The 27758-nt window shown below is 40.7% G+C and overlaps 1 protein-coding gene across 2 annotated transcripts in view; it reads left to right on the top strand.

Annotated features, from left to right (window-relative positions):
• LOC120049804 (myotubularin-like) overlaps positions 1 to 27758 on the top strand; it is a 61867-nt gene that overhangs the window by 11556 nt on the left and 22553 nt on the right. The window contains exons 3-7 of one of the 2 annotated variants that reach the window (XM_038996242.1): positions 3607 to 3676; positions 6293 to 6387; positions 24713 to 24823; positions 25046 to 25147; positions 25430 to 25513. In XM_038996242.1, coding sequence (XP_038852170.1) covers positions 3607 to 3676; positions 6293 to 6387; positions 24713 to 24823; positions 25046 to 25147; positions 25430 to 25513 — 462 coding nt within the window. The remainder of the gene's footprint in view (positions 1 to 3606; positions 3677 to 6292; positions 6388 to 24712; positions 24824 to 25045; positions 25148 to 25429; positions 25514 to 27758) is intronic. The other variant, XM_038996243.1, reaches the window with a different exon arrangement.

Below are 27758 nucleotides of genomic sequence, written 5' to 3'. Positions count from 1 at the left end.
TTTTTGTAATAGTGTATATTAAATAGATTTATTAGCCTTTTAAAAAATGTAGATGTTCCAAAGGCATGCATCAGCAGCTTGTGTGAGTGGAGGCCTGGAGATGCTAATTGTGTTTGTTAATTGAAGATCAATTAATGTGCGACCGGCAGACTTCTGCATTACAGTAACTGGCTGACAAATTTCATGACCGCCACAGCCCTTTTCAGGACCAGTTTATTACTGGCCACCCATTCTAAAACTGACTGCAACTCTTTACTAAGAGTTTGACTTCATTAGCTGTGGTTGCTGATGCGTTTTATGGTTGAGTCATCAGCATACATGGACACAGATGCTTTGTTTAATGCCAGTGGCACGTCATTGGTTAAAATACAAAAGAGTAGAGGGCCCAGAGAGCTGCTCTGTGGTACACCACACTTTACATATTTCATAAGAGAAGCTTCTATTAAAGGAAACCCTTTGAGTTCTATTCGATAGATAGCGCTGAATCCACAATATGGCAAAGGTTGAAAAGCCATAATACAAGTTCTCAACAGGTTATGGTCAATAATATCAAAGGCTGCACTGAAATCTAACAGTACAGCTCGCATAATCTTATCAATTTCTTTCAACCAATCATCAGTCATTTGTGTCAGTGCAGTACATGAGTGCCCTTCTCTCTAAGCATACTGAAAGTCTGTTGTTAATTTGTTCAGAGAAATACCTAAGCACATTTTTACTCTGGAACTTATTTAGGCTTTCCTTAACAAAGGGGTTGAATACTTATTGATTCAAGACATTTCACAACTTTTCATTTTTAATTGATTTGTAAACATTTCTAAAAACAATTCACTTTGACATTTTGGAGTATTGTATGTTGTTCAATGACACAATCTCTCAATTGAATCAATTTTAAATTCAGGCTGTAATAAAATAATGTGGAAAAAGTCAAGGGGTATGAATACTTTCTGAAGGCACTGTATTTGAGCGATATAAAATAGAAGTGAACTATACCTGACAAGTATAAGTGGTTAATTTCCCATCCTTTGTCGGGCCTGCTTGTCAAGCAGCAGAAGGGCCCATTTGTTAACTGATAATATTTACTTAGCAAGCTACCGCTAGAAAACAGTTGGCAATTTTTTTTGTTGCTAATGTATAAAAAAACGAATGCCACATTTACATAAGTATTCCGACCCTTTACTCAGTACTTTTTTTGAAGCACATTTGGCAGCGATTACAACCTAGAGTCTTCTTGGGTATGACGCTACAAGTATGGCACACCTGTATTTGGGGAGTTTCTCCCATTATTCTCTGCAGATCCTCTCAAGCTCTGTCAGGTTGGATGGGGAGTGTTGCTGCACAGCTATTTTCAGGTCTCTCCAGAGATGCTCGATCGGGTTCAAGTCCAGGCTCTGGCTGGGCCACTCAAGGACATTCAGAGACTTGTCCCGAAGCCACTCCTGCGTTGTCTTGGCTGTGTGCTTAGGGTCGTTGTCCTGTTGAAGACTGGGGCGAAGGTTCACCTGAGGTCCTGAGCGCTCTGGAGCGGGTTTTCATCAAGGATCTCTCTCTCTACTTTGTTCCGTTCATTTTTGCTTCGATCCTGACTAATCTCCCAGTCCCTGCTGCTGAAAAACATGCCCACAGCATAATGCTGCCACCACAATGCTTCACCGTAGGGATGGTGACAGGCTTCCTCCAGGCATGACGCTTGGCATTCAGGCCAAAGAGTTCAATCTTGGTTTCATCAGACCAGAGAATCTTGTTTCTCATGGTCTGAGAGACTTTAAGTGCCTTTTGGCAAACTCCAAGTGGGCTGTCGTGCCTTTTACTGAGGAGTGGCTTCCGTCTGGCCACTCTACCATAAAGGCCTGATTGGTGGAGTGCTGCAGAGATGGTTGTCCTTCTGGAAGATTCTCCCATCTCCACAGAGGAACTCTAGAGCTCTGTCAGTCCCCTGATTACTCAGTTTGGCCGGGTGGCCAGCTCTAGGAAGAGAATTGGTGGTTCCAAAATTCTTGCATTTTAAGAATGATGGAGGCCACTGTGTTCATTGGAACCTTCAATGCTACAGAAATGTTTTGGTACCCTTCCCCAGATCTGTGCCTCGACACAATCCTGTCTTGGACACAATTCCTTCGACCTCATGGCTTGGTTTTTGCTCTGACATGCATTGTGAACTGTGGGACCTTTTATATAGACAGGTGTGCCTTTCCAAATCATTTCCAATCAATTGAATTTACCACAGGTGGACTCCAATCAAGTTGTAGAAACATCTCAAGGATGATCAATGGAAACAGGATGAACCTTTTGAGTCTCATAGTTAAGGGTCTGAATACTTATGTAAATAAGATATGTTTTTATCTTTTATACATTTGCAAAAACGAAACAAGTTTTCACTTTGTCATTATGGGGTATTGTTTGTAGATTGCTGAGGATTGAGTTTTTTTTTTTTTACTTAATCCATTTTACAATAAGGCTGTAAATTAACAAAATGTGGAAAAAGTCAAGGGGTCTGAACACTTCCGAAGGCACTGTATCTGGATGATTTATAAGGCCAGGCACATTTAACAGTTAGGCTATTGATTATAGACCCTAATTAAGTTGAGGTTTCCTCTCTCCTCACTTTTCTTAGACAATTCATGGCAAGGGCTATTTTCTCGTCTCCTAACTCGGCTCCTGCCAATATGCTGGTTAACTGTGCTATTTTGCACATAGCGACATGGTCTAGGAAATGCCAATTCAACAGCGCACTGATGTGTTTCAGGACAGCGGCCGCTATCCAATCTGGTAGAAACCGCATTTGTTATAAAATAATATAATCTGTATTTGTGTTGCGCCATTGTTCTTACGTAATATAACCATATACAATTTCAGTAGCACATGTCTTAAAGTGATGGATGTGCCATCCCCATGGCCTCCACAATTGATTAGTCCCCTCAGACGCAAATCAGACAAGTGTCTGCTCTACTAAAGACATTTCTGACGACCAACAGCCTATCGACCAAACAATCGACCAGTCAACTAAATGGGGTCAGCCGTAATTGATGGACCACGTCAAATTGGCTAGCTAGCTAATAACATCACGTCTATGGCTATTTAACATGCTAACTTTCAGGGGATAAACTAGATGGCATTATCCAAATATTGTTTGATTTTCTTGCCATCTGTAGTGGTGACGACAGTAGTCTGACTGACAACTTTACCAGGATGAGGACTTGCAGATGTCAAGCTCTTTCCAGAAGCCTAATCTCTGATAAAGCAAGCTAAATTACATGTTGTTTGCTTAGCTAGCTAGTTAGCTACATGACAAATGGATAGGCTACCTTCGAGTTCCTGAAAATGCATAATCAATTTGTTTACTGAACATAAAAAGCATGCAGTTACTTGCTGTATAACTCTGATAGAGCTCTGCATCGTATTGTGACGGTTTATTGATAACGAGCTATAGTGGCACAAAGAGTTGTGGGATATTAGGATCCTCTTGTCTTAACCTGTGTATTTCGAACCTAAGAGCTAAGCAGGAAGTAAATGCAGTGTGCATCTTTCTCTGTAAGGAGACGTGCGTGTGTGTGTGTGTGTGTGTGTGTGTGAGCCCTATTAATGTTCCTCTGTCTGTTTTGATGGCAGGCATCCAGAGAGAGTCTGAAGATGGAACCACTGGCAGTCACCTTACTGCCCGGAGAGGAGAGAGTCATAGGTGAGTTTTCTAAGCTGTTTCTGGGTGAATCTCAATTGTATTTCCTTGATTGCGTGCATCCCCACTCTTCGCCTCCTCAAAACATATTGGAGGTGAAGATCTGAGTGGAGGAGCCTCAGATCTTCTGCTCCAATGTGCTTTGAGAGGGAAGAAAAAGTATCAAGGAAATATTGAGATTTGCTCTCTCTGTCTTAAAGGAACCTCTCATAACAGCAACTCTCACTAGTGGTTAGTTTCAGATTCCATAGATGGTTACATCATATAGGATTTCTTGAATGTGATCTGTATTTAGCCTTGTAACCTTTCTCTAGCTGTCTTAGAGGAACTTCTCTAGCCTTGAAAGTTGGTGTCATCATTCAGCTGCAGTAGTTGGTGTCTTAGAATACTTACAGTGCGTTCGGAAAGTATTCAGACCCCTTGACTTTTTCCACATTTTGTTACGATACAGCCTTATTCTAAAACTTATACTTTTCTTCTTACCACTGTATAATGTATGTAAACCCTTAAATTGGTCATCAAATTTGATCTGATCTTCTAAATCACAACAGACAAACAGTGTGCTTAAACTAATAACACACAAATTATTGTATTTTCCTGTCTATATTGAATACATCATTTAAACAAACATTCACAGTGTAGGTTGGAACAGGTATGTGAACCCCTAGGCTAATGACTTCTCCAAAAGCTAATTGGAGTCAGGAGTCAGCTAACGTGGAGTCCAATCAATGAGATGAGGTTGGTTAGAGCTGCCTTGCCCTATAAAAAAACACTCAAGAAATTTGAGTTTGCTATTCGCATTGTGTGAACCATGCCTCGAACAAAAGAGATCTCAGAAGACTAAGATTAAGAATAGTTGACTTGCATAAAGCTGGAAAGGGTTACAAAAGTATCTCTAAAAGCCTTGATGTTCATCAGTCCACGGTAAGACAAATTGTCTATAAATGGAGAAAGTTTAGCCATGTTGCTACTCTCCCTAGGAGTAGCCGTCCTGCAAGATTGCTTCGAGGCACAGATCTGGGGAAGGATACCAAAAAATGTCTGCAGCATTGAAGGTCCCCAAGAACACAGTGGCCTCCATCATTCTTAAATGGAAGAAGTTTGGAACCACCAAGACTTCCTAGAGCTGGTTGCCCGGCCAAACTGAGCAATCGGGGGAGAAGGGCCTTGGTCAGGAAGGTGACCAAGAACCCGATTGTCACTCTGACAAAGTTCCTCTGCGGAGATGGGATAACCTTCCAGAAGGACAGCCATCTCTGCAGCACTCCACCAATCAGGTCTTTATGAAAAAGGCACATGGTAGCCTGTACAAGTTTGCAAAAAGGCACCTAAACAAGATTCTCTGGTCTGATGAAACCAAGATTGAACTCTTTGGCCTGAATGCCAAGCGTCACATCTGGAGGAAACCCTGCACCATCCCTACGGTGAAGCATGGTGGTGGCAGCATCATGCTGTAGGGATGTTTTTCAGTGGCAGGGAGACTAGTCAGGATCGAGGAAAGATGAACAGAGCAAAGTACAGAGATCCTTGATGAAAACGTACTCCAGAGCACTCAGGACCTCAGACTGGGGCGAAGGTTCACCTTCCAACAGGACAACAACCCTAAGCACACAGCCAAGACAACGCCGAAGTGGCTTCGGGACAAGTCTCTGAATGTCCTTGAGTGGCCCAGCCAGAGCCCGGACTTGAACCCGATCGAACATCTCTGGAGAGACCTGAAAATAGCTGTGCTGAGACGATCCCCATCCAACCTGACAGCGATTGAAAGGATCTGCAGGGAAGAATGGGAGAAACAACCCATTTTACAGGTGTGCCAAGCTTGTAACGTCATACCCAAGAAGTCTCAAGGATGTAATCGCTGCCAAATGTGCTCCAACAAAGTACTGAGTAAAGGGTCTGAATACTTTATGTAAATGTGATATTTCAGTTTATTTTTAATACATTTTATAACATTTCTAAACTGTTTTTGCTTTTTCATTATGGGGTGTTGTGTGTGTGTGTGTGTGTAGATTGAGGGGGGGGAAACGATTTAATCAATTTTAGAATAAGGCTGTAACATAACAATGTGGGAAAAGTCTAGGGTTCTGAACCCTTTCCAAATGCACTGTATATACAGTATACCGCCCACACCAAAACGTGGTGTGTAAGTGTTTACTGTAAATATAACATGAGAGGTGGTAGGGAGGAGATTCTTGTTGGGGTTGTCACAGGAGAGGCTCAGAAAAGAACCTACTCTCCCCAGCCGTGTCAACTTGCATTGTTCCAGAGTAGTTATAATGTCGCTATCGCTCTCTCAATTTGTCTCTCCTTCAATTCCAAGGGCTTTATTGGCATGGGAAACATGTTTACATTGCCACAGCAAGTGAAATAGACAAGAAACAAAAGGGAAATAAAAACTGAACAGTGAACATTACTCTATCTCTTCTCTCACTCGCTCTCTTGGATCACTTCTGCCAATGTTATTTATTGCTTGGATCATTTTAAGACTGGTTGAATACAGCTTTTGAAAATCTTTTTTCTTTCTTGCTGTAGTGTTTACATCATGGTTTGTGTGTGTACGTGTGCGTTGTATATGCTTGGTCATTCTTATATTGCTCGTGTTCTCTTCCCCCCCCCAAGACAAAGACATAATGTACATATGTCCATTCAGCGGACCTGTCAAAGGCAAAGTCTTCATTACTAACTACAGACTGTACTTCAAGAGTGCAGACGCAGTGAGTAGTACACACACGACTGAGTCTCACACTCACGTACACACACACACACACACACATCTGTCGTGGTGGTTGCGTCTTGTGTGGAAGGCATCAGAACACCCAGTCCGTCTAACTCTCTAAATAACATGACTGCTATATACTTAACTACTCCTTGTCAATGAACTGTTTGACCAAGAAATCAAAGAGCATATGAGAAATCCACAATCACCGGTTCCGGTGGCATGCATTGAAACGCGTGGCTTTCTTTTGCAGAATTACAAGAAATGAGCAGACTTGTTTAGTAAAAGTGTTCACTAGTAAACACCATGTTAAGGTGTGGAACGTTCATTGTATTACAAGAAAAAAACTAGCAGGTCTATTTCGCTTCAGCAGGTGGCATAATCTGTCCGCCCACAATTCACCTGTGGGAACGTGGTGGCTCTCAACACCAGACAGCAGAAAGAGCTGGCCGCTACTATCCGAGAAATTGTTTGTGAGGAGATTAACTCTGCCCTCGACTTCACTCGCCGTGCTCACTTCTAAAGTAGATACCTTTTCAACTAAAGTGGAAAGTTTGAAGAATGCGGCCAATGCGACAGGGGTGAGACTCCATGACCTGGAAACGTGAACTAAGATTAGCGCGAGCTAAACTAGAATAGGCAATCAATCTCCTAAAAGAAAGAATCACTTAAATCATTCCTGTAAATTCACTGTGCGGATCATAGGACTAGAAACTGGTGTGGAAGAGGGCAACTCAACTTCCTTCATGAGAAATATTTTCTATGACCTGTTCGAGTAGGAGAAGCTGGGTCCTGTACCAGTGATTAACATTGCGCACCAAATGGGTCCTCTCGGCAACTAATCCAAGTCAAACGGCAAATTGTTCGCCTTGCAGCGGAATTGGGGGCTCTAGGAGAAGAGGATTAACATCTACCCAGACCTGAGTGCCGAACTGCTAAAACGGAGGGCAACCTACAATTAGGTGAGATCCCAGCTACACGAGCTAAATCTGAGAAGCGCCTTCATCCACCCGGCAAAACTCGTCTTGACATTCCGGAACACAACATATATGTTCACCACTGCCAAGGAAGCTCAGGATTTCTTTTAGAATCACATTAAGACCAATACACAAGGGGAGGAGTCGACAGATGGAACCCCATCATGACTGGCTCAATATTCTGGTATGCTATCCATTTATTTTATTGTACCTTTATTTAAACTAGGCAAGTCAGTTAAGAACAAATTCTTATTTTCAGTGACGGCCTAGGAACAGTGGGTTAACTGCCTTGTTCAGGGGCAGAACGACAGATTTTTACCAAGTCAGCTCGGAGATTCGATCTTGCAACCTTTCGATTACAAGTCCAACGCTCTAACCACGAGGCTACCTGTCGCCCCAGGTAGCCTATCCATGCACCATCACGCAGCCTAGCCTATTGCTATGATTCTGCCCTCAGCATAAGACAATGATGAGGATAGCCTCAAGTGGCTAATACTAGGAACATTATTGCTGATCATTGGAATTTATTATTGTATTGCCTATGGTCCAGGACATTAACACAGTGATAACACCACTCCAATTAACGAACACCGAACAATATATTGAGGTGAATCCCTACATGGGCTAAATATGTCAATATAAGTTGGTAGCTATTCCCCTACTAACTTTTTTTTTTCTTCCTTTTGATTGCTTTCCTCCCATTTAGCCTATTGCATTTATCTCCCAGGAAGGACATGACCTACAGGCAGGGCTCTAAATTAACTTTTGTAATTGATAGCACTGGTGCTCCTAACTTCAAAAGATAAGGAGCACCAGACACTTTAGGAGCACCAGAAAAAATTACTTAATTGTCATCAGTTGTTACCTTGATGATGTATTCAAAAGTGCAACTGCAAAGATATTTACAATAGTTATTAGTTTTGGACAAACAAATGTAAAATACAAAACAGAACATTGATAGGTTTGCTGTTGCACTTTTGAATATTTTCAATGTTTTGTTTTTGTATATTACATTTGTTTGTCCAAGGCGAATTACCAATGTTAAATAGATTTGCTAGTGGCACTTTTGAATACTATTTACATAGGTAATTAGTTTTGTACAAACAAATGTAACCTGCAAAACAGAACATTATTGTAATCAAAGTGCAACAGCAAACATATTTATATAGGTGATTAAAACATAAGTTATTGTATTTAAAAGTGCAACCGTAAACTTTTCTGCATTCAGCTAATAACTAATAATAAAATAATAAAACTAATAATACAAAACTATGTAATATACATCTTGTAACAAGGCAACATGCTAACTATGAACTGATAATTAAATACATGTTTAGTCTCCTCACAATAACTAATGATTTTTGTTTTTTCTAGAATCAACCTGCTGTTAGGGTAGGGATGTCCCAGGGAACACTGATTGCACTAACCCTCTTCCCGGATAGTCTTCGCGATGGTACCAAATTATAATAATGTTTGTGCAGGACAACTCATTTCCATATGTTGGGTTGATTTGTCGTCCATTATTTTTCTGGGGGAGTAACATTGCATCTGAATTTGGTTAAAAACCATCTCTTTGGCAATGCAGTAAGTGCTGTTAAATTTCATAGCTTGGCCTGTTGACCGGCTTGGGCTGCCACGTGTTGTTGCCTGTCAAATATGGCTGCCTGGTAGTGGACTTAGTGATGTTGCTCCAACCCCTGCCCCAATGTACTTGATGTGCTTTTGGCTTAAGTTGTGTTTTAGCAACGACTCGTGTGTTTTTTTAGGTTGCTAGACCCAGTAGCAAAATGTGTCTTCCTTGCTGCAATTACACCCCAATTTCGACAGTACTAACAGACCGTTGTTGCTAGTTTTGTACCTCCTTAGCCACTTGAATTCGCGAAGCAACCCCCTCGAAACATGTAGATATTTTTCTGAAGTGGTGGATCACGTGGCAACTTCTCTGACATTGTCCTCATCTTCTGCTTGTGCTTGATCATTTCATAATTTGTTCAAGAAAGCTGTAAATCCACCATGTTTCATTGTTGTTCTTGCTACCTAGCTAATGCCATATAGCTGACAGAAAGGGGCAGCACAGATCTAAGGGAAAGTTTGCAGGAAAAGGGATTGGTTGTGCCTGGCGTGTGATTGGTTTAATTATCTACATTTGTAGAATTATGATTTGTAAACAACGTATCAGCCTTTCTTGTATGATCAGTGAAGAGAAGTGTTGCGGCAAAATATTGTTATGCATTTTTTTTGTCGCACAGTGCTCCTAAAATAAAAGTACTGGTCACGCAGCAATTGTTTTTGTTTTTGCTGTTTATGACTTCAAGCCTATCAAATCCCGAGATTAGGCTGGTGTAACCGATGTGAAATGGCTAGCTAGTTAGCAGGGTGCGCGCTAATAGCGTTTCAAACGTCACTCGCTTTGAGACTTGGAGTAGTTGTTCCCCTTGCTCTGCATGGGTAACGCTGCTTCGAGGGTGGCTGTTGTCGATGTGTTCCTGGTTCGAGCCCAGGTAGCGGCGAGGAGAGGGATGGAAGCTATACTGTTACACTGGCAATACTAAAGTGCCTATAAGAACATCCAATAGTCAAAGGTATATGAAATACAAATCGTATAGAGAAATAGTCCTATAATAACTACAACCTAAAACTTCTTACCTGGGAATATTGAAGACTCATGTTAAAAAGAACCACCAGCTTTCATATGTTCTCATGTTCTGAGCAAGGAACTTAAACGTTAGCTTTCTTACATGGCACATATTGCACTTTTACTTTCTTCTCCAACACTTTGTTTTTGCATTGTTTAAACCAAATTGAACATGTTTCATTATTTATTTGAGGCTAAATTGATTTTATTGATGTATTATATTAAGTGAAAATATGTGTTCATTCAGTATTTTTGTAATTGTCATTATTACAAATAAATAAATAACTCGTCTTTCTATTCTGGTTAGAGACAGTTTGCGCTGTTCTGTGAAGGGAATAGCACACAGCGCTGTACGAGATCTTCAGTTTCTTGGCAATTTCTCGCATGGAATAGCCTTCATTTCTCAGAACAAGAATAGACTGACGAGTTTCGGAAGAAAGTTCTTTGTTTCTGGCCATTTTGAGCCTGTAATTGAACCCACAAATGCAGATGCTCCAGATACTCAACTGGTCTAAAGAAGGCCAGTTTTATTGCATCTTTAATCAGAACAACAGTTTTCAGCTGTGCTAACATAATTGCAAAAGGCTTTTCTAATTATCAATTAGCTAATCCAAGTTCATCATTTTAAAAGGCTAACACAACGTGCCATTGGAACACAGGAGTGATGGTTGCTGATAATGGGCCTCTGTACGCCTATGTAGATAGTCCATTAAAAATCTGCCGTTTCCAGCTACAATAGTCATTTACAACATTAATAATGTCTACACTATTTCTGAGCAATTTAATGTTATTTTAATGGACAAGAAATTTGCTTTTCTTTCAAAAACAAGTACATTTCTAAGTGACCCCTAATGTTTTAATGGTAGTGTATGTTGATGTATGCAGTGTTTGTGGTGAAAGTAAATTGTCTTTATTGTGACCAGACTTCAAACCCATCACACTGAGTGATGGGTTTTCAAAAGCACTATGTGGCTCCTGTCACAATATGCTACTCAAATAATAAAGTGCCAATGACGTGGAAATAATCGTCTGTTATGTGAGGGAAAGAGAGAATTCTACATTTAGGACGAAAAGATATGCCGCAGCTGTCTCGACCACCAGAAGTACCAAAATAATGTCTGTTCAGGAAAACACAGAGTCTGGCCCAGACTAGGCCTATTCAAGAACCCCGCGACAGATGACCAGCTGCCAGATATAGCTAGGAATTCAACCGGTTTTTGGTGCATCATCGGCTGTAAGTGACAAGTAAAGTGATCACCGTATAGTTTAAAGTAAGTGCTTTACCGCCGAACAACATCGCTATCTACTGCTAACTTTTGTCAATGCAATAGGCCATGCAGCTACAAGTTAGCTTAGCTTTTGTTTGATTGTTTATTATCCCGGTATTAATCGTTATAATTTTACTAGACTTATCATATAGGTTTAAAGCAGTGTTGCACAAGTCCTGCAGTCACATGTGTAGGCTACATTTAATATTTTCAGTTGATCATGGTGACAATTGTAGCCTAGGTAATTTATATATAAAAAATGTTCTTGACAATGAAGTAACTGATAACCGATGTTGTGTGTCACATGTATGTGTTGCATGAGGCAATCTCAGATGATTAAAAACCTTATTTTCCGTTTATTTAAGGTCACTGTTACAACTACTTCTGGTACAAAGTCACGGATACTTAGGGGTCCTTTGGAAAGAATTGGTATATGTCTTCAAGGTAATCGGCCCAGGGCAATACCAAAGTATTTGATGCAAGTTCCAGGTTTGTCACAAGTTATCAAGCAAGCACTGAATGTTGTGACTGAGAAGTGTAGAGGATTGGCCAGTAAAAATGTGGACTCTACTGCGACACACCAGTCCGTAAGCACTGAAAGAGTTTTCATGGGATAAACTTTTGAATGAGTGGAAAAAGTCAGGCCCAAGATTACTGTCATTTTTGCAATGTGTGAGCACTTTCTCAATGACTGTGGCTACAGGAACAAGGAAGAGGCCTTCAGGCTGCGTAAAGAAGGTCTCAATGGCCGTGGCAGGTGCCACCCATTTAAGGGCACGTTCTAGATGTATGTGTGCACCATGTTTTTTAATGCGCTTGTCATGCTTTATGGTGGGGCCCAAAAAATATTATTTGATCAACTATCCAGGCTCGGTGTCTGTGTGTAGGAAGAGTACAATGACAAAATTGAAAAGGTTTGGCGAGTCACAGGATGAGTAATGCCTCCAGTGGAGAAGAGATATGGAGAGTGTCCAGGTCCTGTCTGCAGGGAGTGTAGCTTGTCCTGACACCACAACGAATGGTATGTACAGTGCATTCGGAAAGTATTCAGACCCCTTGACTTTTTCCACATTTTGTTACGTTACAGCCTTATTTTAAAATGAATTAAATTGCCTTTTTTCCTCATCAATCTACACACAATACCTCATAATTACAAAGCAAAAACAGTGTTTTTATTTTTATGTTTGCATATTTATTAGAAGAAAAAACCCTGAAATATCACATTTACATAAGTATTCAGACCCTCTTACTCAGTACTTTGTTGAATCACCTTTTGCAGCGATTACAGCCTCAAGTCTTCTTGGGTATGATGCTACAAGCATGGCACACTTGTATTTGGGGATTTTCTCCCATTATTCTCTGCAGATCCTCTCAAGCTCTGTCAGGTTGGATGGGGAGTGTCGCTGCAAAGCTATTTTCAGGTCTCTCCAGAGATGTTTGATCGAGTTCCAGTCCAAGCTCTGGCTGGGCTACTCAAGGACATTCGGAGACTTTTCCCGAAGCCCCTCCCGCACTGTCTTGGCTGTGTGCTTAGGGTCATTCTCTTGTTGGAATGTGAGTGGTCCTGAGCGCTCTGGAGGAGGTTTTCATTAAGGATCTCTCTGTTGCTCCTTTCATCTTTGCCTCGATCCTGATTAGTCTCCCAGTCCCTGCCACTGAAAACCATCCCCACAGCCTGATGCTGCCACCACCATGCTTCACCATAGGGATGGTGCCAGGTTTCCTCCAGAAGTGACGGTTGGCATTCAGGCCAAAGAGTTCAATCTTGGTTTCATCAGACCAGAGAATCTTGTTTTTCATGGTCTGAGAGTCGGAGGAGTGGCTTCCGTCAGGCCACTGTACTTAAAGGCCTGATTGGTGGAGTGGCTTTGTTTTTGTTCTGACATGCACTGTCACCTGTGGGACCTTTATATAGACCGGTGTGTTCTTTTCCAAATCATGTCCAATCAATTGAATTTACCACAGGTGGACTCCAATCAAGTTGTAGAAACATCAAGAATGATCAATGGAAACAGGATGCACCTGAAATCAATTTTGAGTCTCATAGCAAAGGGTCTGAATACTTTTTTTTATAACTAAATAAATAAAAACGTTGCTTTGTCATTATGGGGTATTGTGTGTAGATTGTTGAGGAAAAAATTTATTTACTCCATTTTTAGAATAAGGCTGTAACGTAACAATAAAGGGTGGGGTCTGAATACCTTCAGAATGCACTGTATAGACTGTAGCTATTGAAATGTGTTGATGGTTTATGTTAATTCTAAATACAACCACTATAACAGACTACATACAGTATGATATACGGCTGTGTATGTTTGCTGTGTTTTATTTTTAAGATAATTTTTATTGGGATTTTTTACAATTACCAAGGCAGTAGGAAACGAGTGACAGCAAGACAGGGTGACGAACCCAGTTCCTTGGGTAGCACTAATCGCATATACCTTGATGTCTGGCGCGTTACCGCTAAGTCACGACGTCAGCATTGCTGTGTTAATCTAATATAAAAACCTGTTATGACCCATGTCATTATCTATAATCCAATGCCTGAGAGTGAACAGGTCCAGCTACCAGGGATTGAAGCTCTACCTGATAGCCCATCCCCTGGATCCGAGGAATGATCTCATCTCAGCAGTGCTGGAATAGTATGCACACGGCGTGGTGTTTATATATGGCAACTCACAGTAGCGTCCCTTAACAGCATGCATTACTTGTCTACAGTATGTATGTTTTCTGCATTCATTTAATCACTGATAACTGTTTTGAACCTCCTTTGCAACTGTTTGCAATCATCAGGGCCAGCTTGACAGTGGCCAGGTTTTAATGTCAGGGATCGAAGCTCTTCCTGACATCCCATCGCCTGGTTCCGAGGAGAGACCCTCTCAATGAACTATCTTTTTGGTTGTAATATACAGCTACATTCAGTTGATATTGGGAATTCTAGGGAATAAGCATTATTTTTATTAACATGTTTCTGTGCTCCTTTTCTAGGCCTATGCACAGACAAATCCATATCAACTTACAATAGACACATTTGACAGCAGCGTCATTTAACCTTGCATCATTTGACTAGAATATATATTTTTTTAAAGTCTACCACTGGATCAAAATGTTCGCGTCTCAGAAACGTGTTGGTGTAGATCACCTTCCACAACAGGTCTCCATATAAGTCCTTCAATTTCCTATATCCACATTTGTTCCAAACACTGACGACAAACAATATCTCAAGATTGAATTCTAAGAGTTTGTGGGACGTGTCGTTGTGAGACAGTTACCATAATTTGAGCACTACAAGTCTGTTAAATGGCACATACCTCACAATTACTCAGATGTAATGGCAAGGAAATCAGATTTAATTCCTTTAGGGCTACTGGATGAAAATGAAATGCGTTCAAAAGACATGAGGACGATCAATCTACTTAATGAACGTTATGTCCCTTATTCTTCCATTGAAGTAGATGGCAAGAACACTCAAACCCCGTATGGGAAGTTGACGTTAACAGGTGATCAGTGGACAAAACAAAATACAAATGCAGCAATTGGACGTTTGAAAAATGCCCTTGAACCCATGGACAAAGTCGAAGACCTACTGCCTGCCTTTTACGGACTTCCACTGCGCAATCAACTTTACCGACCTCTACAAGACAACGTCCAATGGAGAAATGGGAACTTTGAACCAATTAAGGAACATGGTGAACAGAAGAAATGTGACTCAAAGTACAGTTGGAGACAATTACAGGCCATGTTCGGGATTTTTTAAAAGATGGAACAGATGCCTCCGTCATCACAGCTACGCTCAATTGCTTTAGCATGGCTTCAGCGCAGGACACTACACAGACATAGTCCACCAGAAGATTTCAAACATCTGCCACTGAAAAACACAAGTGGTTTGATGCTCAGATGTTTACCATAGTAGACACCTATGTCATGAACGATGACACAGGTTTCCACCGCCAGCTTAGTGGAGAAAAGCCAAAACGCAGGACAAACAACCACAGATGCTGACCTGTCACTATCATGGCTTTAGCCATCCGGCCTTCCCGAAGTCAGAAAGAACTGAGTCACCATCAGCAAAAAGAACACAAGATATCAGTTGTCTATAATCAAGCTAAAATTGAAGCCAGATCTAAAAAACACAGACAATGCAGTTGATACACTTTTTTCATTTATCACAGTGGCCTGTGTGTATACATTCTATACATGAGGGTGATGGAGAGAACCTGCAGGCTGTGGAAATTCAAAACGCTGCATTTTAGGCAAGCCAAGAGAAGAAAAAACAGCCTGGAGGGTCTGAAACGGCAGTTTGATCTAGCCTCATAAAGCCCCAGTGTGTCTCGGAGACTCCGGTGGAACCGCACAGTGAATACAGGTGGTGGATCAGAAAACAACATAGCGTTAGACTTGAACTGCGAACCCCATGTGTGCCACACAAAAGACCTCATGCAACATCAACGGGCCCGTGCCAAGTTTGACATTGCACAGAAAGTCAGCAGGACCATTGGAGAGCAGACAGACCTCATGTATCGATTTGATAAAGACCGTGAGCTGAAGCCAGAGTGTGGAAAGCACTCAATCTCAAGTAGATCTGAGGACATCGACCATATAGTAAGTGTGCTTCTTTATCAGAATTTGTTTGCTTTGACACCTGGCAGGTTTTATTTACCCAAGCTTCCGGAACTTCCAAATATAGCTGTTGCACAAATTGGACTATGAGGAACTATAGTTGTGGATCAACAACCACAAACTGAGCTTACACTGTGAGAAGAACCAACTGTCTGCTCATTTGGCACGCAGGCAGAGGCACAAACATTGACAGTTGATTTCAGCTGCAGTGTTGAGACCCTAGAATAGAAATAATCTTAAACGCCACAATTAGAGAAGTAATGTAGGAAAGAGGAAAGAAGATGTAGTACTGAAACCAATGACAATGTAGACTCAACCTGTATTTACTTTTATACCGTTACATTCTTCGGTGCATTTATTTGTGTAATTATTTAAAGAGAAAATATTATACAGAGCCTTCAGAAAGTATTCATACTCCTTGACTTATTCCGCATTTTGTTGTGTTACAACCTGAATTTAAAATGGATTCAAAATATATTTTTTCTCATCCATCTACACACAATACCCCATTATGGCAAAGTGAAACCATGTATTTATAAACGTTTGCTAATTTATTTTATTTGAAAATGAGATACAGAAATATCTAATTTACATAAGCATTCACACCCCTCAGTCAATACTTTGTACAAGCACCTTTGGCAGCGATTACAGCTGTGAGTCTTTCTGGGTAAGTTTCTAAGAGCTTTGCAAACCTGGATTGTACAATATTTGCCCATTTACTTAAAAAATTCTTCAAGCTCTGCCAAGTTGTTTGTTGATCATTGCTAGACTGCCATGTTCAAGTCTTGCCATAGATTTTTCCAAGAAGATTTAAGTCAAAACTGTAACTATGCTACTCAGGAACATTCAATGTTATCTTCAACTCCAGTGTATGTTTGGCCTTGTGTTTTAGGTGATTGTCCTGACGAACCTTACAATTCGCTGTATGTGTAGGGTACAGAGATGGTGTAGTCGTTCAAAAATCATGTTAACCACTATTATTGAACACAGACTGAGTCCATGCAGCTTATTATGCAATTTAAGCACATTTTTACTCCTGAACTTCTTTAGGCTTGCCATAACAAAGGGGTCGAATACTTATTGACTCAAGACATTTCAGCTTTTCATTTTTAATACATTTCTAAAATGTTCTACAAACAAAATTCCACTTTGACATTATGGGGTATTGCTGCAATAACTTTTTGGGCGACCTGACCAAATTCACATAGAAATGTGAGTTATAAATGTATCATTCACATTGAAAACAAGTTGAAGAAGCAGAGCTGTTCTATGTGCACTATTTCTATGCTTCCTGTTCTTAGGTTTAGTTTTTTTTGTCTTTTACTTCGGTTTTGTACACCAGCTTCAAAGATATTTCACAGCAAGGGCCTCCCGGGTGGCGCAGTGGACTAAGGCTGCGATGCAGTGCTAGCTGTGCCACCAGAGACTCTGGGTTTGAGCCCAGGCTCTGTCGCAGCCGGCCGCGACCGGGAGGTCCATGGGGCGACGCATGGCTGGGTTGTGTTTCGGAGGACACATGGCTCTCGACCTTAGTCTCTCCCGAGCCCGTACGGGAGTTGTAGCGATGAGACAAGACAGTAGCTACTAATAATTGGATACCACTAAATTGGGGAGAAAAATAAATATATATATATATATATATTTCACAGCGGTTTAGATGGTACAATGATTCAATGACTGCTGGTTTTGTCACATACTGAAATTAGGCAAACGATTTAGAATTTTTGAAACCAGGAAATGGTCTGCATAATGCGCCTTTTTTCTGTAACACAACAAAATGTGAAAAAAGTAAAGGGGTGTGAATACTTTCTGAAGGTATTGTATGTACATTTTCTTTACCATTTTATTGGTATAATGTATTTTACTTACAATATTATGTACTGTTAACATTCTTCCTGTTGTTGCTGTCTTACACTTTAAATAGGAAGATGTTTTTTGGGCTGTGATGTGTACACTAATGCAAGAGCAGTATCACAAATGCTATAGCCTAGCCTTTTATCAATTCTCTATGCCAACTCTAGAGGGGAAAGTGTACACTTTTTATACTTGGAAAGTTGTGTAAAGTTGATAGTAGTACAATTAGTTACTTATTTCATCAAATAAAGGCAACTAAAAGTTCATTTACAATAGTCATACAATCCACCGAGCATTAATGTTTTCAAATATGGATGATGTATTGAAGTCAAGTGATGGAGAAAAGGGAGATAAAAAAATGCACTTTATGAACAAGTAACTATGGGTGACGGTTCACATCTTTGCCCACTATATACTCTAAATAACTCAAAATGGGTATTAGAACAAATATTTAAGCAAAAGTATTTATTTACAGTGTGTATGGCATACGTTCTACTATTCCACAGAGCTCAATGGTTTCCACAACAATAATATCCTAGACTACATACCCTAAGTCTTTTGAAGTGTTAAGTATATATGAGCATGCCTACAATATTAATCAACACAGCATGAAAAAATTCCCAATGTATAGACAGTCATGTTTGCAAAAGACTTACGTTGTCCCAACACTGAATCATAATCACTTAAGTGTTTCTCGTCTCCAAAAACCTCTGATGATAAACACTAGGGATATTGCATGTCTTATGTCAGTAATGGGCAGAGCAGAAACATTTCCTCAACTGAGAAACATAAGGCAATTGTGCTCAGAATGTTGTTTATGATTTTGTCAGGGTTACCCTCATTGGCTGATGTGTAATAAACCGAGACTCCCATGAACACCTGTGTGTGCCATCTCAAGTGCAAGGTCATGTAATTTCTCTCTCGGGTATTACCTATGCTCTTCAATCACCAGCCTATGTCTTGGTTGTAATTGTTGTCCAGCATGCCTCTCCCAAGGACTTGAATTGCCCTCACATACATCATTGCAGTTGCATGAGGTAGCACAATTGTTACAGCGGTCATGTTTGGGTGATACTGGTTGCGTGACATCATAAAAGAGCTGGAACAGTTTCACCCGCCTGCAGCTTGTACTATTTGAAACTCCGACAAGCTGTCTTCCATGTTACAGGATACAGTGCATTCGGAAAGTATTCAGACCCCTTTACTTTTTCCACATTTTGTTACGTTACAGCCTTATTGTAAAATGTATTATTATTATTCCCCCCCCCCCCCCCCCCATCAATCTACAAAATAGTTTATTTTTAATATATATATTATTTTTTTCACAAACTGAAATAACACATTTACATAAGTATTCAGGCCCTTTACGCATTCATTTTGTTGAAGCACCTTTAGCAGCGATTACCTTGAGTCTTCTTGGGTATGACGCTACAAGCCACAATCACAACCGGCCGTGATTGGGAGTCCCAAAGGGCGGCGCACAATTGGCCCAGCGTCGTCCAGGTTTGGCCGGTGTAGGCCATCATTGTAAATAAGAATTTGTTCTTAACTGACTTGCCTGGTTAAATAAAAAGCTTGGCACAGCTGTATTTGGGTAGTTTCTCCCATTCTTCTCTAGAGATCCTCTCAATCTCTGTCAGATTGGTTGGGGAGTGTTGCTGCACAGCTATTCAATGGTCTCTCCAGAGATGTTCGATCAGGTTCAAGTCCGGGCTCTGGCTGGACCACTGAAGGACATTGAGACTTCTTCCGAAGCCACTCCTGTTTTGTCTTGGCTGTGTACTTAGGGTTGTTGTCCTGTTGGAAGGTGAACCTTCACCCCAGTCTGAGGTCCTGAGTGCTCTGGAGCAGGTTTTCATCAAGGATCTCTGTACTTTGCTTCGTTAATCTTTGCCTCGATCTTGACTAGTCTTGGGGCGGCAGCGTAGCCTGGTGGTTAGAGCGTTGGACTAGTAACCGAAAGGTTGCAAGATCGAATCCCCGAGCTGACAATGTACAAATCTGTCGTTCTGCCCCTGAACAAGGCAGTTAACCCACTGTTCCTAGGCCGTCATTGAAAATAAGAATTTGTTCTTAACTGACTTGCCTAGTTAAATAAAGATAAAATAAAAGTCTCCCAATCCCTGGCGCTGAAAAACATCACCACAAAATGATGTTGTCAACACCATGCCAGGTTTCTTCCAGACATGACGCTTTGCATTCAGGCCACTCATTCATGGTCTCATGGTCTGAGAGTCCTTTAGGTGCCTTTTGGCAAACTCCAAGCAGGCTGTGTGCCTTTTACTGAGGAGTGGCTTCCGTCTGGCCACTTTACCATAAAGGCCTGATTTGGTGGAGTGGTGCAGAGATGGTTGTCCTTCTGGAATGTTCTCCCATCTCTACAGAAGAACTCTAGAGCTTTGTCAGAGTGACCATCGGGTTCTTGGTCACCTCCCTGACCAAGGCCCTTCTCCCCCGATTGCTCAGTTTGGCCGGGTGGCCAGCTCAAGGAAGAGTCTTGACGGTTCCAAACTTCTTCCATTTAAGAATGATGGAGGCCACTGTGTTCTTGGGGACCGTCAATGCTGCTGACATTTTTTGGTATCTTCCCCAGATCTGTGCCTCGACACAATCCTGTCTGAATACTTGTAAATAAGTTATTTGTTTTATTTTTTAATCATTCAAAAAAATCTAAAAACCTATTTATTTTGTAATTATGGGTATTGTGTGTAAATTAGAGGAATTATTTTTTATCAATTTTAGATATTTTTTAAATGTAGAAAAAGCAGAGGTCTGAATACTTTGAAGGCACTCCCCGCTCTTCCATATGCCTGCAATTAAGACTGGACGTCTTGAGGTGGTCCATAGTTGACTACATGTTGGACACCCTTAAAGTCTACCCCCATTCCCAATGCTGAAGTAGCCTAGCCATCACAACTCTTAGATTAGTCTTCTTTCAAGGCTGCGATGATGTGCAGTTTTATGTGCTTGGGTGGCTGAGTGGTACATGTCCAAAAACCTGTTTTCCATTGTGTCCTCTGCTCTTGCTGGATGCACAGATTTATCCCCAATTCTCTTACACTATAGGACAGTCCTTGGGATCTCAGGTCTCTTTGACTCCAACTATGTGAGCAACCATGAAAATGTCTCTACAGGGTCAGAGGGCTCCTTCTTCACGGCCAGTCTGATGTCCCTGTCAGGACTTTTCACAACCTCAACACATTGCTGCATGCACAGGTGCTTCATTGTGCACTTCCTTGTAGCATTGGAAGCTGTAGCTCTGATGGCCAATACAGGAACTGATAGGGTGTCCGCAGCTCGCCAACTTTTCCACACCACTTCCAAAAAGCAGCCCCCTTCCCCTGCGCCTTACCCCTTTAGAGGAAATGGGATAAAAGCAAGAAAATATGCAATAGTTGTAATAAAGGACTAAATGTGACACGTTTCAGGAAGCTAGTTTATGTCTCGGGTCACTACTTCACTGGAGAGCCATTTGAATGTGTACTTATTTTCTTTTCAAATGTTTTTTTTTTGGCTGAAATCCCTTCTGGAACATGTGCACTTTTTAATGTGCCTTAATAACAGACTTGTATGCCATCTGTAAATACAAATACAATTGTTCAATTACGGGCCTAGTTGGTTTAGCCACAGAAAAAGGCAGCAACCTTCCCGCTAGTCATGATTGGCTGAGTTAATGGGTGGGCTGTACGTGCCGAGAGATGAGTCGGATTGGTCTGCCATATCGCACGCTTCTGTCTATTTGAGCTGGTCAGTATGTGTAGGTAATCCTGTTTAACGCGGCTTGTTGAAATCAGTGGAATTAGAGCATGATAGATGGAGAAAACACCTGTCTCTTGATTAACACTTCAAACTAAGGGCAGCCATAGCATCTGTGTCAGGGAGAAGCGTCCATCCATGATGTATACAGGTAAGATAGTCTAACTAGCTATATTTTCAGATATTACACGTTTCTATTTTTGACAAAGTCTTTTTCATTTTAAGTTCGTGTACTGTTAGCTAGCTAGCTAATGTTAGCTGGCTGGCTCGCTAGCTAATAATGTGTGTAATTTTATTATTCTTATCTCAGAGCCATTTGCTTTGCTAGTTATAGCCTAATGTTAGCTAGCTTGCTGGTTAGTTAGTTAGTTAGTTAGTTAGTTAGTTAGTTACCTGCAGATTCAAGCAGGGTAATAATGTCATGAGTTGGGATTATGGTTCATTGTTTACCTAGCTAGCTAGCAACATGTCTTAACAATGTTTGCCAGTTAGCTTGGGTGTTTGACTGTTGTTGTCAGGACAGAACGCTCAGATCAACCCTTAAAGAGATGGGTGGTGCTAAAGCTTAAGAGGGTGTGAACGATGCTGAATGGGTGTAGACAAAGAGCTCTCCAGTAGATACCAAAACATTAAATTGCTATTTTCTCAAAAGTGGGGTTACAAGTTTATTAACTTTTAAAGCAGAATTACTTTCCCATTGTTCCTCAAATGTAGCTTTGTCTGTCAGCTTTTATCCAATGTAAAAAACACAATATCAAATTTTGCTACTTAAGACCGAATCAAGGCGGTCGGTCACAAATAATACTGGTTCAATGACAACATTGTCATGTTGAAGGTAGAGCATGGCCTTATTGTTCATTTAAAGTAGTGTCATTTTAACAGAAGGTCCAACATTATTTTAAGTGACATACAGTACCATTCAAAAGTTTGGACACACCTACTCATTCCAGGGTTTTTCTTTATTTTTTACTATTTTCTACATTGTAGAATAATAGGGAAGACATCAAAACTATTAAATAACACATGGAATCGTGTAGTAACCAAAAAAAGTGTTAAACAAATCATATTTTATATTTGAGATTTTTCAAAGTAGCCTCCCTTTGCCTTGATGACAGCTTTGCATACTCTTGGCATTCTCTCAACCAGCTTCATGAGGTAGTCACCTGGAATGCATTTCAATGAACAGGTGTGCCTTGTTAAGTTCATTTGTGGAATTTCTTTCTTTCTTCGTTTGAGCCAATCAGTTGTGTTGTGACAAGGTATACAGAAGATGGCCCTATTTAGTAAAATACCAACTTCATAGAACAGCTCAAATAAGCAAAGAGAAACGACAGTCCATTACTTTAAAACATGAAGGTCAGTCAATGAGGAACATTTCAAGTAATTTAAAAGTTTCTTCATGTGCAGTTGCAAAAAAATATATATATTTTAGGTACTTAGTTTTATTAGTTGTATTAGTAATTGCAGCAGTTTTAGATGTAGGCCTATTTAGTAGTTTTTTCAACTTTTTGTCTCAATTATTAGACAGTAGTTGCCATATTATTCTTGTTATTTAGAAATGTTTTTTAAATTATTTATTTGGACACTTAAAAATGAGATGGTGCATCTCAAAAGATTTCATCCTGCAAAATGTAAAATAGTAACTTGCTAGCTTAGTTGCCTAACATTAGTTAGCTGAATGTTTATGTCTGCCAACGTTAGCTGAACAATAGCTAGCTAGATTGATTTTCAGCCAGGCTTAGAACAAGCCATGCTTCATTTCATCAATATCATGCAAATAGGTAGGCCTACATGGAAAAAAGCTAATTGTGACAAAGTTGTTAATTCACTGGGGAGTTGCTGCTTGCTTTCCTGCTTGCTTTTGCAATGGAATAAATGGAGTTTTGAGATTACTTTAAAGCTACGTCAATTTCAGATTATCCGGCTTTTACTGCAATTTCAGGTAAAAACGAAATGTAACATGTCTCTAATAATAAGGAACATGATTATACATTTCAGCTGTTTCAAAAACATTTCTCTGCTATTATGATTTTTACTGTAGGCAATCTCTCGTAGTGAGAAGAGGTCCTTAGTCAAGCGTTACAATAATGTGCGTGTCTGCTATTGCTGTCTGTGTGTAGTTGTGTGTGACTTGGCACTGTCCAGGTTATTTGGATATGGATATAAACACACTCTCTTAAATAAAGCAATATTGTGCCTCTAAGTGTAATCCAGTCTCTCTGGTATTTTCACTTTTATTCTTCCTGTTTTAGACAAGATGTTAATCTCCAACACAACAAAAAGTGGGGAATCCCATATCCCCCTCTCTTGCTTTTTCATCCCTCTCTCTCTCACTCTTTCCTCCTCCCTCTCTCCTGGCACCACCAATGTTTGGCACAGTTTCGTGGGCACTTGCAGAATTGTTTTCAGTTTCTGTTAGTTGTAATCCATGGAGAGGTATGGGGGCATTGTTGATGGAGGGAGGAGAACAAGAGAGAAGAGGGATGGTTAGAGAATGATAGATGGAGCAGACGTGGAGGTCCCAAGGTTGGCTCTATCGGAGATCATCAGTCAGGGAGAGTGGTGTGTGTGTGTGCGTGCTCGTGCAGCCGTGTCTGTGTGAGTCTGTGTGCATGTGCGTGTGTGTAATTGAGTGTGTGTCAGTGATGGAGTAGGTTATAACAGTCTACAGGGACACTACTGCAGCAGTAATGCTCTTTACTCCAGTCTACGTCCCAAATGGAACCCTATTCCCTATGTAGTGCACTATTTTTAACCCATAGGTCCCATATGGCTCTGGTCAAAGTAGTGCACTAGATATGGAGTAGGGAGCCATTTGGAACGCATATTCCACTGTCTGTAATACAACATATGACAACACTTTAACAATATGCTGACTTCATACTACTTCTACACACACGCACATACTCTGGTGACTATGAACTGATGCACGTGATTTAGAATAAGTGCCTGCTACATGGGCCTATGCTTTACTAAGGGTTTACTTAATAAGTCTGCCCTGTCTTGCATATTAAATATTGGCTACATAAAGCATATTCAAGAGTTTAGTGCATTACATAATTATATGGTTTGTGCCCTCTCAATACCAATATCAAGTATGATTTCAGTTCAACCACTGCAGCACCAATCATCAATTTATGGCGTGTTCTGTTGTGATACAACTGGAATCCCAGCAGGACCAATCACGTGTTTTTATTTCTTGTGACATCACAGGACCCGTCGGTGACCCTGAACGTTCCGCTGGGTGCCATTGGCCGGGTGGAGAAGATGGGCGGAGCCTCCAGTCGGGGGGAGAACTCATACGGGCTGGACATCACCTGCAAGGTAAGATACTTCATCATGGCCCTGACACCCCTCTTTTATACACAATGGTTCAGTCCTAGTCTGTCAGATATAATCGGAATGAAACACAATTTTATTTATTTTTGACATTGTGCTCAGAGACGTTAATTCCAGTGTTGGATCAGGAAGTTACAACATCAAAGACTACAACTATTTATTTTGTACTGACAGCATTTTGTGTGTTGTGTGTGTGTCTCCCAACAGGACATGAGGAACCTGAGGTTTGCGCTGAAGCAAGAGGGCCACAGCAGAAGAGACATCTTCGATATACTCTTTAGATACGCCTTTCCACTATCCCATGGCCTGGTACGTACACACCTTTTTTCCTTCGACCTTTTTTATTTAGTCTCACCTGATATCATTACCACTTTTAATAACTGTTTAACAACTATAATTGTACAAGACAAGTGCTTTATTAGAGTTTGTCAGTTTGAGGTGGCCTGTTATTTGTCTTCGCACATCATTAGAGTAGAGTCAAACAATCACTCACAGAGAGCAGTTTACTTAGCGAAACTCTCCCATGATTTTTGCATGACAAATAAAACCTCAGTAATGACAAGTCAATCACATTCTCTCTCTCTCCCTCAGTTTCTGTTTGCGTACCTAAGTCAGGAGAAATATGAAGAGAATGGCTGGAGTGTCTACAAACCCATGGAAGAGTTCAGGCGGCAGGTAAGCCTTATCATTGTCTTATTAAATGTGTCATTACATTGCTATGATAAGTCTTCTAGGTTTTATGTGTCTATTGGGCCAGATCCAATGTCACAGCTTTTAACTCAGTCACTTACATGTAACTGACAAAATAATGGAAACACTTGAGTAAATGAGGGATACGAAGTATATTGAAAGCATGTGCTTCCACACAAGTGTGGGTCCTGACTTAATATAGCAATTAACATCACATCGTGCTTAGAATCATGTTATAAAAATATATATTTTGTTTACCAAGGCTATGCCCTCATTGGATAACAATGCCGCCATCCACAGGGTACAAGTGGTTTGATGAGCATGAAAACGATGTAAACCTTATAACATGGCCCTCTCAGTCACCATATCTCAACCCAATTGAACACTTATGGGAGATTCTGGAGCGGCTCCCGAGACAGAATTTTCCACCACCGTCAACAAAATACCAGATGATGGAATTTCTTGTGGAAGAAGGGTGTTGCATCCCTCCAAGAGTTCCAGACACTTGTAGAATCCTATGCCAAGGTGCATTGAAGCTGTTCTGGCTTGGGGGCGGTAACCAGATTTCTATACCTTCATACCATGTGCCATCCCGTGATATACGGTAAACGTAAAAATAAATAAAAAGCCCCAAATGCTAACAAGTACTAAGGAATTGTCATAGCAGATGCTAGGTAAATGCTAATGAGTGTATGCAAACATTTACTACTAGGACAGAAGACCCAGCTCATAATGTTATGCAAGTATCTCAAAATGCAGTTTTCAGCATGCACAAAACAAATATTAGGCAGCAGGGATCTCAATCCAGGAGGGGATCCTCTCTGTTGCTGTTACCAAGAAGCGTGATCTTGCAAGCTAACGTTAGTCACTTTGCTAACAGAAAAACCCAGCTGGTGAGAATTTATTTGGGAAATCTTAGGTAGTTAACTTAATAGTTATAAAATATATAGCTGGCAAACATTAGTAGTGAATTTCATACAAGTGTAACTTAATCACCTCACTTAAGTTGTGCAGCAGGAGTGACTCACCTCACAAAGCTCCCAAGTTTTAAGTTCCTTGGCGTACACATCACGGACAAACTGATTTTGTCCACCCACACAGACAGCGTTGTGAAGAAGACGCAGGAGCGCCTCTTCAACCTCAGGAGGCTGAAGAAATTCGGCTTGTCACCAAAAGCACTCACAAACTTTTACAGATGCACAATCGAGAGCATCCTGTCGGGCTGTATCACCGCCTGGTACGGCAACTGCTCCGCCCACAACCGTAAGGCTCTCCAGAGGGTAGTGAGGTCTGCACAACGCATCACTGGGTGCAAACTACCTGCCCTCCAGGACACCTACACCACCCGATGTCACAGGAAGGCCATAAAGATCATCAAGGACAACAACCACCCGAGCCACTGCCTGTTCACCTCGCTATCATCCAGAAGGCGAGGTCAGTACAGGTGCATCAAAGCAGGGGCCGAGAGACTGAAAAACAGCTTCTATCTCAAGGCCATCAGACTGTTAAACAGCCACCACTAACATCGAGTGGCTGCTGCCAACATACTGACTCAACTCCAGCTCACTTTAATAATGGAAATTGATGGAAATTGATAAAAACTGTATCACTAGCCACTTTAAACAATGCCACTTAATATAATGTATATGTATATACTGTACTCTATATCATCTACTGCATCTTGCCATCTTTATGTAATACATGTATCACTATCCACTTTAAACTATGCACTTTTATGTTTACATACCCTACATTACTCATCTCATATGTATATACTGTACTCGATAACATCTACTGCATCTTGCCTATGCCGTTCTGTACCAACACTCATTCATATATCTTTATGTACATATTCTTTATCCCTTTACACTTGTGTGTATAAGGTAGTAGTTGTGGAATTGTTAGGTTAGATTACTCGTTGGTTATTACTGCATTGTCGGAACTAGAAGCACAAGCATTTCGCTACACGCATTAACATCTGCTAACCATGTGTATGTGACAAATAAAATTTGATTTGATTTTGCGCATTGTTCTTTGTAAACAAACATACACGACTGTCTCAAACCGCTGTTTTCGGAAGCTAGTAACAGTAAGCTTCATAATGAAAAAGCTTCATAATGAAAAATAATCTAACGACGAAATGGTAAACGCAATCTGCTTTATCTATAATCTAGGGCACAAGTTGACTGCAGGTATTTATTTAAAAAGTACTCATATTCAAAGCCCCCCC

The sequence above is a fragment of the Salvelinus namaycush genome, chromosome 6, assembly GCF_016432855.1.
Source record: "Salvelinus namaycush isolate Seneca chromosome 6, SaNama_1.0, whole genome shotgun sequence".
NCBI lineage: Eukaryota > Metazoa > Chordata > Actinopteri > Salmoniformes > Salmonidae > Salvelinus > Salvelinus namaycush.
This window is presented reverse-complemented; position numbering and strand designations above follow the sequence as displayed.